Raw genomic sequence first — 14,110 nt, 5'->3', positions numbered from 1 at the left:
CCTAGGAGATCATGATTTATTTAAAAATTATTTCAAATTCATGCAACTTCACATTAAAGAGGTAAGTTTCATTATTTTTAGTTTAAGAACACTGTTAATGCATATATACAGGCCTACACATGAAATGAATGCAATAATTTTGTAACTTCTGGCCTATACTTGAACCTGAATATGCAAGGGTTCCCCGAGGCCTGAAAAATATTTCAAGGGTTCCTCAAGGCTCAAAAGTTTGAGAAAGGCTGTTCTAGACCATCACATATAGATTTTTCTTTCCTCCTCCCCCATTATCCATGACTTAATAGCTCTAGTTAACAAAGTGACAGGGAATGCAATTTTGGGTGGACAAATGATAGAAAAGGATAAGATAAATCCATATATTTTGTTTCCTCATCACCCTCAGCACCTATAGGTGCTGTAAGAATAATAAAAAATGTTATCTGTAAAAGTTGTACCTTGGCACTCAAAAAGGTATCAATAGATGAGAAGAAGCAGAATGTTAACAGCTGGGCAGTCATACTCAATTTCTTCTTGAATCACCAGCCAGAAGACTACAGGGTAAGTAACTCCCATATTGTACTGCATTTGGTACCCCTGGGTCCTAGAAAAGAGTTGTGTGTGTGTGTTTTACCTGATGCTGCACAACATTTACTCTGGTCCCTTGGAGAGAGCAGAGAGAGGAAACCATTGGACCTTACTGAAATCAGTAAATATACAGATTAGTTAAACAGCAAAGGGAGGCAACCCTGTCTGCTGTGTTCCCCATCGGGCTCAAGGCAACACTGGTTGGCAAGAAGCGTATCTCTGGAGGTGGGCCAATTCCCACTTTCCTTGCGAGAAAAAGGAGGGAGTGCGCCCGCTAGAAACACTCCCCGCCAGAGGTCACTCGTCAGGACCAAGTTCCCCAAACAGCTGGCAGAAAACTTGCCTCTCGTCGCGATAGCAACCGCCGAACGGTTTCCTTTGCCTCTGGATTGGTGCCGCGAGCCGGGAGGGGAAACCCAGCGCTCGCCCTACTCCCTTCCGTTCCTCTCTCCCTCTCCCAAGCAGGGTCGAGAGCGGCACTGAGAACTGGGTTCCAGCTTGAGCGCGCGACCTCCTAACACGCGTCTCTGGCCCCGCTGCGCGCCTTCTCCCGTCTCATTTTGCACAGGACCGCCGCAGCTACCGCAGCAACATGGGCACGACCCCAGATAGCCACGAGATGAACGGGCTGACAGTGGGAAACGGCAACGGCGACGCGACGCCTCCAGACGAGGTTAGAGGCTCTCTCATGGCGGGCAGGCCGAGGGGACAAAGCCTGCTTCAGCCGCGGCTGGGCAGCTGCTCGGCGCTGCTTCCGGGAGGGAAGCTGGGCGAAGGTACCCGGGGGCATGGGATTCGTCAGCCGGCGCCGTGGAGGTCTGTGGACTCCGAGGGGCCTGGTTTCCCTGGCAGGCGAGTGGGCAGAGGTCTGCTCTTGGCGGTCGTTTGGGGGGGAACCTCCGAGGAGATGATGGACCATTTTGCTCTGGGAGAGCGGGGCCGGCTTGCGTAGTGCCCGCCGTGCTTCTTCTCAGGGCGGAGATTCCCGTAAATCGCGTCTCGCTTTGGAATGCCTCCAGGGCAAGGCTGGATACCAGCTGGAATCTGATTGGCCCAGACCCGAGTGATTTTCCGGAAAGCACTTGGTTCTGTCAGCAGGCTTGGGGATCCCATGGAAATAGGGAGCCAGTGGAATGGCTGTATTGCATGTAAGACCTTGAATGCACTCTCCCTTGGTTTTATTGATATTTATGTTTTTAATGGTTTTGAGGCTTTGTTTTTAATCGTTTTGCTTCTGTTATATGCTGCCTAGAGTCACATCTGTGAGATGGGCAGCTATATACATTTGATAAATAAACAAACAAACAATCTTCTTCCTCTTCCCATTCTTCAATTTGAGAAAATGTGATAACGCTGTCAACAGAATTTCATTCTGGGATGTATAAGCTTGCCCTGTCCCCAGTTGCTTCTTAAAAAGTAGAGAAACTAGCTCCTGTCTAGTAAGTTCTTCATTTGCTTTGATCGTCTTGGCAGAAAATGACTATGCACATCTTGATTGACTTCAGACAGTATTTCTCACAATTCATCGAAATATGAATGAAAATCATACAAGAAAAAGCCACAGTTGCTCACGCTTCTGTATTTTTTGATTTTGTCATTCTATGAAATTTCTTTAGAACTCCTTCAGCAGTTGCACTGGAATCACATGGTTGAACTGAACTGGGTATCCTTTATGCTGGTGTTTACCACGGTCCCATTCTGTGGATACCCAGAAAGGATACCCAGTTTCATAGAATGACAAAATCAAAAAATACAGAAGCGTGAGCAACTGTGGCTTTTTCTTGTATGATTTTCATTCATATTTCGAAGAATTGTCAGAAATACTGTCTGAAGTCAATCAAGATGTGCATAGTCACTTTCTGCCAAGACGATCAAAGCAAATGAAGAACTTACTAGACAGGAGCTAGTTTCTCTACTTTTTAAGAAGCAACTGGGGACAGGGCAAGCTTATACATCCCAGAATGAAATCCTATCACTGGTACTTGGAAATCAGAAGACGCTTAATCCTTGGGAGAAGAGCAATGACAAATCTCAGTAAAATAGTTAAGAGCAGAGACATCACACTGACAACAAAGGTCCGCATAGTTAAAGCAATGGTGTTCCCTGTAGTAACATATGGCTGCGAGAGCTGGACCATAAGGAAGGCTGAGAGAAGGAAGATGGATGCTTTTGAACTGTGGTGTTGGAGGAAAATTCTGAGACTGCCTTGGACTGCAAGAAGATCAAACCAGTCCATCCTCCAGGAAATAAAGCCAGACTGCTCACTTGAGGGAATGATATTAAAGGCAAAACTGAAATACTTTGGCCACATAATGAGAAGACAGGACACCCTGGAGAGGATGCTGATGCTGGGGAGAGTGGAAGGCAAAAGGAAGAGGGGCCGACCAAGGGCAAGGTGGATGGATGATATTCTAGAGGTGACGGACTCGTCCCTGGGGGAGCTGGGGGTGTTGGCGACCGACAGGAAGCTCTGGCGTGGGCTGGTCCATGAAGCCACGAAGAGCCGGAAGCAACTAAACGAATAAACAACAACATCACTGGTACTTGCTACACATCAGTATAGCAAAAGGAAATGAGGGAGATCAAGACTTGCTGCTTCTTATTTTATACAAACTTAGTGCAAGTGAAGTCAAACCCTTTCTTCTTTTTTCTCAAGTCCTTTAAACTTGTCAGAAAGCGCACAAGAACCAAAGAGGATTTTCTCTCACTTGCATTACAGTTTGGAGATACAAAGGAATTTTGTATCCAAGCTTCAGCAGGTAAGGTCTCTGGGAAGAAGATGCATGCTCCCCAGTGTAATTCTTTCAGAAACACCAAGAATGTATATGTGTTGGTGAATTAATTTGCACACACTTGGCAATGCCTCTAAGTAGGTGCAGAATGCAGTCTAGTTACTACTGAGTAACTACATCAGTAGCAGGCAACAGGTTCCCTCTAGGCATTTTGAGATATAATTCCCATGATCCCTTCTGTATGGTTATGGTGTTTGGGGCTAATAAATTCCACAATATCTAGCAGGGTTTAGTTTGCCTCTTCTGTATTCTAAATCATTACTGATCCGAGGTTAAAAGGATGGCCTTCAGAAACATGTTTCCAGACAGACTTCTCTTTTTCTAAAGATAACATGAATCCCTTATTAAGGGGAAATAGAAATTCTTTGCTGTTAACACCTGGTGCTCCATAGACATTGTACTGTAAGAGGAGAGCCATGTGAGAGAGAACTATAGTGGCAGAAAATCAGGAGGAGTCTGGTAGTACCTTTTCCAGTGAACAAATTTTAATAAAATGTGTTAGTTGGAAAAGGTGCTACTAGATTCCTTCTGCTTTTTTTTGCTTTTAAAAGAGAAGAGAAATTACTGATTGATGACATCTTCCAGTTCTCAACTGGTTCTCTCTTGGGAAACATGATTATTGAACAGGAATCTGCAGTGTGGATGCCATGTTATCCACAATGCCCCAGTTTATACACACACACACACACACACATAGACACACACAAATAAATTAATAAAAAGGCCCAAATCTTGCACGATATTGGGATTCTTGCCTAAAATCTAGTGAGAGATAGATTGAGAATGCCAGAATACCATGGGATTTTGGAGTGAGAATGCTGAAATCTCATGAGATTTGGTGATTTTACAAGGTTTTAGGCTTTTAAAAATATTTTTTATTTATTTTGTGCCCACTATCTTGCAAAATAATATGATGGTGTCCCATCTGAAAAGATTGTTGACCTGTGGTGTAGCGGCTTAAGGTTGAGGACACTTCCTTATAAGATCTTGGTTTTATTTCCAAATTACTGTCACATCAGTGCAGTCCCATGCTATCATCTTTGCTCATTATGGAGTTAGTTTATTTCAGATCAGATCCATGCCTCAAAATCACACTTTAGGTAATTTTATTTTTGAAATGGAGGCAATCTGGAGGTATCCACTGGTGGAAACTCTTGTATCACTTCACCTCCTTGCTTAGGAGTTCAAGCCAGCATTTTTCTCCTCAGAGAGGTTCAGCTGCCACAGCATCTTGCCAAGACCCTATTATTTTATAGCATCTAGCAAAAAAAAAATCCTGTTTGGATCATGCAAGTTTAATGACAGAGACCTGATCCAGATTAGAGACACAGTAAGGGACAAAGAGTTAAAGCTCTCTCCCCCTTGCAACAGGAAACCTGATACATACTTCTGAGTTACAGAGGAAAAAGCATTATAACAATTTAGCATGAAACAGGTTGCTTCTTATTCAGAGTGGACCACTAACAATGTTCAATACCTTCTTTGGCCAGGGGTACATATTTCCAATTTGCCTCCAATGTAATGGAGAATGTAGAATCAGTGATACATCTAGCAGCCATTGCTGAGTGATAATACTTTTTGATGATGTGGTACATGGCACCGTTTTTAAGGAGCGCAGAGAAAATCAGTTAATAAGTTATTGCATAAAAACAAAAGACTGTTGCAATACATGGAATTTTTCAATGGGAAAATTATTTATTTCAATTTCTTTAGCTGCCTATCTCACTTATGTGACTCTGGGAAACTTGTGAGTTAAAACAGCAAAAAACAAACTTGTATAAACAAAATTAAAACCAAAGGAAACAACAAACCAAAAAACATAAAAGGGTGGGAGAATGCCAACCTTAACCATGACCATGGGATCCCCAGGCCTGATGACACATGTCTTCAACAACTTCCTAAAGGGCAACCAGATTGGGACCATCTAACCTCAGTGGGAATGCAGGTGCCACAGCAAAAAAGTCTTTTCTCCTGGGTTCTGTCAAATGGAACTCCTTCGTAGATGGGACCTGCAACATGCCCCTTTTGCCAGATCTGATGAGATGGGTAGGTGTAACCAAGGAGAGTGGTCCCTCAAATAACCCGGCCCCATGCCATGTAGGGCTTTATAAGTCATTTAAAAAATGCATAAAATTAATATGCAACATTCCAATATATAACAACTTAATATTATCTCTGATTGGAAATATTCCTGGATGCCCATGAATTCTGTGTAAGATATCTTATGGATAACCTAGATCGAACACCATGCTACCAAATTGCTAAGCTCACATATAAGTTTAGGTGACAATTTACATCTGTGTAGATAATTGATGTGTTTATGCTTGCTATTAAAGTCTCCTGCTTGTATTGTCTTCTATTGTAAATGTTATTATAAATGATTATAAATTATTAACTCCCTTGCTTTTTGATCTGGGACTGTAATAAAGTTATCTTGCTCAGTTTATTGTCCTCATGTACACTTCTGATTGTCATGGCCGTGAGGCCCAGAGGGGCAGTACAGCTGCATCAAATTGCTGTCACCCGTTTAGCACCACCCAGGGAGTACGTGTAGCTTAAGGAATGCTATGGACACTGGTAACTTTTACTCCCCATAAATCTATTGAACAGACTGGCTGGAACATCCTGGGATGCTAACGCTAACACCCTGTGAACAACACCCTTGGCCCTGCATTATTCCATAGCCAAGTATTGTGCTGGCGTGTGGCTTAACAGCTCCCACACCTGACTGGTCGATGTTCAACTCTGCCAGACAATGCTCATCATCTCTGGCACACTGCATTCTACCCGTGTGTACTGGGTACCAGTACTCAGCAATATTATACCATCCCACATTAGAAGACGACAAGCCCTTGCCCAGTTATGGTCAAGAATGCTGAACAACAAGGCCCTCCCTATTCATCAGGATATTGAACAGACCACCACAAGATTGAAATCTCGTAGACCAGCTTGGAAAACAGCTGTACATCTAACATCTATCCAGTTCAACCTTAAGAATTCCTGGAGAGAGGAATGGTCCAAATGATTCCTCTTCCAAACCTCCTGGCTTTAACCTGCCTCACTCTGTCTGGACAAAATTGAACAGAATCAGATGTGACACTGGAAGGAGTGCCTCTGCTCTGTATCAGTGGGGCTGGAAAGATTCTCCTTGTTACAACTGTGGTGCCGATATGCAAACTATTAAACATATTGTGCAAGACTGCCCACAACGTGCGTTCCCTGGCTCCTTAGAGGCAACATCAGCAACACCAGAAGCAACACCAGAAGTGATCGCCTGGATAGCTGAGCTGGACATCCAGTTATGAGGCTACTGCTGTATCCCTGCAAAAGTTTTGTGGACTGTGTGTATATATTTGCCTTTTCTCTTGTCATGTACTCATCATACACTATCTCTCTCTCTCTCTCTCTCTCCCTCTCCCTCTCCCTCTCCATCCTCATTATCTTCTTCCTCTCAAATTGCCCATTTTCATGACTATTTTTATGAGCTCTAAAGAAATAGAGTTATTTATTTATTTTCATCAACTGAAAATTCCACTCAATTCCAAAAAGGCTCTGAGTAGCTCATAATTATAGTAAAGTAAAATAGAATTAAAAGGAGGGGGGGCAACAACCCCACTCCCCCCACAAAGCCAATGACAATCCATTTCATAGCCATGGACATATTGAGGAAAACAGTCCTAATAGCAATATCTATTGCAGGTTGTGGCCTGCCATATCATCAATCCCCAAATGCTTTCCGAAGCAGCCATGTCTTGGTGACTGTTAAGATCCTGAGAGATCTGATCATGTCATATAGTTGACCCCTGAATGACTTACCAACTCAGGGGTAGTTACAGTATATTCTTATTACTCTTTGTATCTGAAATTAGATATATACTGTAGGTTGTTCAAGGCACTATTATTATTATTAATGTCTTTATATGGTATATTGATAAACAGCTTTCTCAAAGGGATGACATTTAGTGGATATTATTTTAATGTACCCTAATTAATAGAAAGTTCATGGTGTTTTAGTTATATCTCAGACTAGGTGTCTTTCCACAGAGTGATGAGCAAGCCTTTGCCCTGATTTGTTATTGCTATATCAAACTGTTATGTAGCCACCTGTAGATCAGTGTTTCTCAACCTTGGCAACTTTAAAATGTGTGGACTTCAACTCCCAGAATTCTCCAGCCAGCATGCTAGCTGGAGAATTCTGGGAGTTGAAGTCCACACTGTCATGTTCACTGTTTCAATGTGCACTGTACATCGTAACGTTTCACATGCCATGGCGCTGACGCGCATTTCTGTTTGGGAGGGAGCTGCTGTGAAACCTTGTGCCAAGCTCTGTATCTGTGTTCATTTCAATGGAATGTGTTTGGGTTATGTGCTCTGCTCAAGGACTTTTCCCGCGGACCATCAGAAGCCGTTAGGAGCACCTGGGATTGTGAGCCTGGGAAGACTCTAAGGGGGGAGGGATCTCGTTTGTACCGAGGGTTTTTTAGTTTGCATTTGGCGTGCTTTTTTCATTCTCAGCTTTCTTTGTGATCCTGCATACTATTCTTTAATAAATCAGATATCTTTGTGATCCTGCTCATGAGTCTGATGGTGTTCTAGAATAGGCAATCATTACACACACATCTTAAAGTTGTCAAAATTGAGGAACACTGCTGTAGACTATTACTACAGATATACAAAACTCACTAATTTTGGAAGGGAATATTTTGGAGAGCTCAGGAATATTCTTGTGAGTTTTATACATTTCTTCTTTTTTATTGCAATATTTATTTATTTATTTGATTTCTATAGCCACCCATCTCAACAAGTGACTCTGTTCACACCACAGGGAGCTATGGCCTGTACTGGCTTTATGATGTATTTTTCTTTGTGGAAAAAGAGATGCTAAACACATAGGTAGGAAGCAGCCCCACTGTCTGTATACTGGGGGTGATGAATGAAGAAATGGATGAGGGAAGTTGTTATATATAAAGCTTGGAAGTTCTCAAATTACAATGCAAAACTCATCATTCTTTTAAAAAAAATAAGCAAACACATTTCATTTTGACATTAACCTAAAGTAACTCCTGTCAATCTATTCCCAAAACTTATTTTATATAATTTTTGTTCAATTATTCTGTCAGCTATACCCATGGTGATTTGTACTTTTAAAAAGGAAGTATCAGTGATCTCAGCAAGAGGCAGCATCTACCCAAACTTATCAGGGCTTAGAAGATAAGCAGACTTGGGCAAGGTTTGGACCACCAGAGAGTATAAGCTACAGTGGGTAGTTTAAAAGAATACTGAAAGAAGGCAGTAGCATGCCACTTGTATCCTGTTGCCAAGAAAACTGTGTGGATGTGTCCACCGTCTGTTGAGGAAGCATCCAGCTGACCTCAGCTAATCTTGAAAAAGGTTATCTTAAGTGGGGTTGGGCCTGGTTACTTCTTGGATGGGACCCCACCAGGGAATACCAGAATTATAGACTAGACTGGGAGATCAGATAACAACCCAGAAGAAAGCAGTGGCAAACCATTTCCATATTATTGCCAAGAAAAGTATGTGCACATGTTCATGATGTCTTCAGGAGTCAGGTTTGACTTGAGAAGACTTTAATTAAACGTCAGTGGTATTGAATATTGCAGAGAGATTGAAAATAAATGTTTGTCTTATAGGATGTCAGAATTTAAATGGTTCCAGAAAAAAGTGTAATTCAGGAATATATTTGTCCTGAGCACTGAAAGCTACAGCTGAGCGGGGACATCATTGTATTAATTCTGTAAAATGTTTGTTTATATACTGCTTTTTTAACAATTGGATGATTCTCAGTTGGGTGATTTTGATTCTCTGTGAATTATGCCAAGCAAAAGCAAAATTAAAAAATGCATGTGTCATAGCATTAATCCTATGAATCATTTCCTTGTTTACATTCTCCACTTACCCAGCTTTAATTTCATGTTCAGGCAGAAGTAATATTTTAATAATCAGCAAGCCACAACAAGATTCTGTGGAATAAGGCTTTCTGGAGTATCTCCTGGGAGAATATTCCTGAGTAACTAAGGATTAAATATTGGACAGAATATAAACATTGTTAAAAGAGTATGCTTTAGGAAACTGCCTTTTTATAGTAGTTCGTTAAATTACTTACATGCGTGCTGCATCCTCTTTTCCTTCTCTTAGGAAGAAAAGAATACTTAAGGAATAATATTTCATCATTATCAGGACCAATGTATCCCAATATCTGAAATAACATTTTTGAATTAACATTTAACAAGGAGGTTTCTCTTTTTAAGACTGGATGATAGGTTATATGTTGGAGACTGCCTTATCTCTTTGCCTTATGAGTTCTTTTGACCTCACAGGCAAATGGCAAAGACAGAAAAGGGAAGAGTTCTGCCTCTCACCTGGCCTATTGTTAAAGTAGTTAAATTAGTATCTATCAACATTCTTTAATAAGAATATACCTTGCACCTAACTATAATCATTTTTTTGTTTTTGAAGGGAATCTATTGCTAATTAATTAAACAGTATTCTTATACCATTGTGCATATGCTAAGGAGCACATTCTCTAATAAGGGCTCCCACTGAATTCAAATTCCAAATTTATAAATAGTTCAATCCTCATACTACACACATTCAGTTAAATGTCCATTGTAATTGGATGGGGCCAGTCTATGACATAAATAGGTTTGCAGTTTCCATTTTATTTCATGAAGCTGCAAAGGCCAAACTTGGGACTCTGCCAAAGGTAGGGTTACCAGATGTCTGGCAAAAGGAAGGCATGTTCTCCTTTTGGTCCTCATGTCCTCTGTCCAGCAGGCTTAGCCTTAAAATCAAATATTGTCTGGCTTTTTGAGTATCTCTTCCTGAATAACTTTGCTTCAGAGAAGTTAGCAAACTCTGCTTTGTGACCTTAATTAGTTGATTAATACCCTCCAGCCAGCTTGCTGTGCTGCCTGAAATTGACAAGATCTTAATCAGCTATAGCCTTAAGGCTTTTGCCACCTAATTGATCTGGTACATTCCTGTGATTGAAAACCCAGTCTTTCTGATGCTGGAAAAAGTAATTTCATATACGTGTAGGCCTAAGTACATTTTTTTCAGTTTTTCACTGTAATTTGATGCCAGGGAAGTTAAATAGTGTGTACTCCTTTCTAATTGTCTGTGTCCTCCTTTGCTCCATTACCAGATGTTCAGATATCTGGTAACCCTACCCAAAGTGTTCATTGTAGCGACAGTAACAGCTAGGGACAGCCTCAGTGAGATGGATTCTTTGTGGAATATGTACTGTCATATAATTGTGGAACAGTCCTGTTGCAGGATGAAATGATTTAGTCCAGCATGAAAATTCTCCATGCCATATGGAAAAATCATACAATAGTGGGGCTTCATCTGTGATGGGATGGATAATCCATCTTGTGAAGCCCACTTTCAGCTTCCTTTTTGTGATGAAGGAGTTGTGTAGACAAATTGTCAGGCTTGGCGTTTTGTAGTTCAAGAGCTTGGAGTTCTTCGTGCCTTGTAAAGTAGATTCTGCAGAGTAGAAAACATTAAAAGGCATTTTTTGCAGAGGATAATTTGATTAAACATTTTAATGGCTTTTCATGTAAACGAAAGTGTCTGCCTCATATTGAAGTATGGTGTTCATAGTGCTAATTCCTAGCAAGAGCCCTTAAGCACTGCTATGGCATGTTAAAAATATCTAAATGGAAAGTGGATGTGAATGGACTTATATTCTGGGAAGTAGTTCATTGTGGTAATTAAATGACTGAGATTTCCCATTTAAATTATATCAATGTACTTAAAGGTGATTTCATTTAATTTGTCTTATGTTTTCTTTTGAGATTGGGAACAAAGAAGTCACATATATTATATATATGCCTGAATCCTACAAGATTGTTCCCAGTGGATGCTTTGCCTTCTAAAACAAGCCAAAGGCCCCATAGAACATAAACATAAAAGCCATTTACTGGGTTCACAGATCATAGTAAGTGTCATGAGTAAGGATGGCAAGCAGGGGGCTCCCATGCAGACTGTTAAGCGCATGTGTAGCACTGAGGAATTGGGCAGCCATTCAAAGAGACACAGATCGGGACCGCCTTAACCTTTGGGGTTTACATGTCTGGGTTTTTCCCACGCTTCTTCAGTTTGTTAGGATTCCTGTTATGTACAAGCAATAAAACACTAGAGACCAGTTCCTTGTCTCAGCGTGATTCCTGGCTGTTAGGACAGTAAGCCAGAATGGATGGGGCCAAAAGGTCTGATCCTTTGGGAGTGGGGTTTGTGGTGGTTGGTTGAGGCTTGCAGGGACTTAAGGCTCCCATTTCGCCCATTAAAAGCCCCAACACCTCCCCCCATTAGGTCCTGATCCTGCATTTTTAGTGTTGTCCTCAATATGGTAGGCAAACCTACTAAAGTCTTCAAGTCAGTGTTACACAGTACAGTAGGATGAATCCAAAGGAAGTGCTGGATGGCTTAGTGCAATATACGAATCCTCATTTGATGCCCTTGCTTTGATTTAAACAAAGCTTCTTTCATAGAAGACCAACATTTCACTTTGTGGCTCTTATTCAGTGACACCCAGCCATTTTCATCTTAACCAATAATGTCACTATTCATACAGACTAGACCTGAGTTAGTGTTTAAACACCTGAAGTCTAGGAAAAACCATTAAATAATGCTTATAGTATTAAAAGGTCAGTATTTACATTAGTGATTGGCTAAATGATGAAATCCCTTGCTGTGGTTTAACACTTAGGTCTCCACCTAACCTAAAATGTTAAATAAACAAATCCCTTACTCACTCTTGCTCCTTTCAACACCTAATGGATTTTCTGACAAATATATTGAAAAAAGATTAGACGGAATTTTTTGAAATGCTGCGAAGTTGTAAAAGTTGGGGGATATTTCCCTGAATTAATATTGTGTGCAATCTTGAGTATATGTCTTAAACAGGGAAACTATCTTCTGCATAAGTTCCAAAACACAGTTATTATCTTGATTGCAAAAGCAGTCTTGTAAATAGCTACATATATTTTTGTGCATAATTCCAATGAATGCATTTTGTTAAATTTTGAAGGATAAAATGCTAATTTTCTGAGATCAACATGACTTTAATTGTGTCCTCATTACAATGAGATTGTCCTCAATCTCAAAAACATATTTTTGATGGAAACAGATGATGTTTCCATCAAAAATTTCTGAAACAGTATATGCTGAACAATATGTCTTCTATTCCATCATCACAATGTCCCATTTGTGTTCTTTCTATTCATAATGCAATGCATCCTCCCGGGACTAAGCTTGTCTTTAAAAGAGATTATATGTTCCCTGATTTACTACATATTGTATCATTATCAGAAAATGTCCTGAAGATAAGTGATGACTGAGTAACTGTAAAACCAGTGGAGTGTAATTATTAGATAACTGAACTCAGCAGAGCCCTTCCTTAGAGAATGTGCTTCTGAGTGACTTCTGGGGAAGAAATGGTGAACTGAAGACAGCTCTGCTAAAAGTTTATTGCTCTGGGACAAGGGAATAGCCATCTTGCTCAAACCACGGTCAGCACCTTTGAAAGGACACTAAGTTTGCATACTTTCTTTCCTAATCATTTTTGGAAATTGCTTGTTAATTGCTTTTCAGCTATTAGGAAACTTTGGATCAACAAGTCCAAAAACACCAGATGAGTTTCCTTCAATCATTAGCGAAAGAAGTTTTAAATACAAGTTTAAGGATTTTTTAAAAAAATATTGTTTTGGAATAAACAGCAAAAGGGTGATTAGAACTTTGATTTTGGAAAGTTACAAATGGACTAAGGGTCCAGATGGATTTGAAATAAGATTTTGGAATTAATTATAAGAATTCTTCCCATGGGAAAATGCTTTTGTTTTGAATTCTTTTTTTAAAAAATGATAGGATGGGACTTTGAAAGTTGGAAACTAGAGGGAACTAGAAGAAACTAAAGATTACAATTAAAGAAGAACACTTAAATTTGACTTACAAATACAGAATGAAGCAAAATATTTTAACATTGGACATATTGAAGGATATTTTCAAACAATGGACCCAGAAGTTAATTTTAAGAGTGTCTGCCACTATAGATAGATTGTGTTTAAAAGATGTTATAGAAGAGGAACAAGTTTTACCTGACAAGATTGAGACTGATCTGAAAGTGGATTTGAAAATGACAGGCTACAAGAATGATATGGAAAAAGATGCTACACTGGTTATACAAAAGAAAAGATGCTACACTGGATATACAAATAACAAACCAAGAGAGTGACCTGGCTAATTTTCCTATATTGGAGTTACAAAAGAGGCTTGTTAAAATTTTGAAGAATTTTATGAGAAGGGACAAAGGAAAAATGAAAAGAAATCAAGTTCTAGGACATTATCTGAACTGACTAAAGATCAAGATTGTTAAAAGTAAAAGGAAGGAATATAACGTTGGTTTATTTGATCAAGGTTAAAATAGATATGTTTTTATCTCTGGTAACAATGGACTTTTGCTGATATCAGGACTAAAATGACGAGGCTTTAAGGATTTGTTTATAGATAAGAGATGAGATATGGGAAAAAGAGATCATTTGTTGTATTTTAAGAGAAGGTGATAAGTTACTAAAATTGTTTATACTTGTGATGAAGGGGAAAGTCAATTCTTAATATATATACTATATATTTCTTTTTCTTTACTATGTTCTTATTTTTCTTTTGATTCCATTTTGATTTATTTTTTTCTTTTCTGCACCTTTTCTTTTTTT

General features: G+C 39.8%; 1 protein-coding gene across 1 annotated transcript in view; it reads left to right on the top strand.

Annotated features, from left to right (window-relative positions):
- Window positions 1-447: 447 nt before the first annotated feature.
- Window positions 448-14,110, top strand: part of NINJ1 (ninjurin 1) — a 34,526-nt gene continuing 20,863 nt past the window's right edge. Inside the window, exons 1-2 of the mRNA XM_063291794.1 lie at window positions 448-555; window positions 1,151-1,255. Of these exons, the coding sequence (XP_063147864.1) occupies window positions 1,175-1,255 (81 nt within the window). The 5' untranslated portion in view covers window positions 448-555; window positions 1,151-1,174. The remainder of the gene's footprint in view (window positions 556-1,150; window positions 1,256-14,110) is intronic.

Source organism: Candoia aspera, chromosome 2 (genome assembly GCF_035149785.1).
Source record: "Candoia aspera isolate rCanAsp1 chromosome 2, rCanAsp1.hap2, whole genome shotgun sequence".
NCBI classification, from domain to species: Eukaryota; Metazoa; Chordata; class Lepidosauria; order Squamata; family Boidae; genus Candoia; species Candoia aspera.
This window is presented reverse-complemented; position numbering and strand designations above follow the sequence as displayed.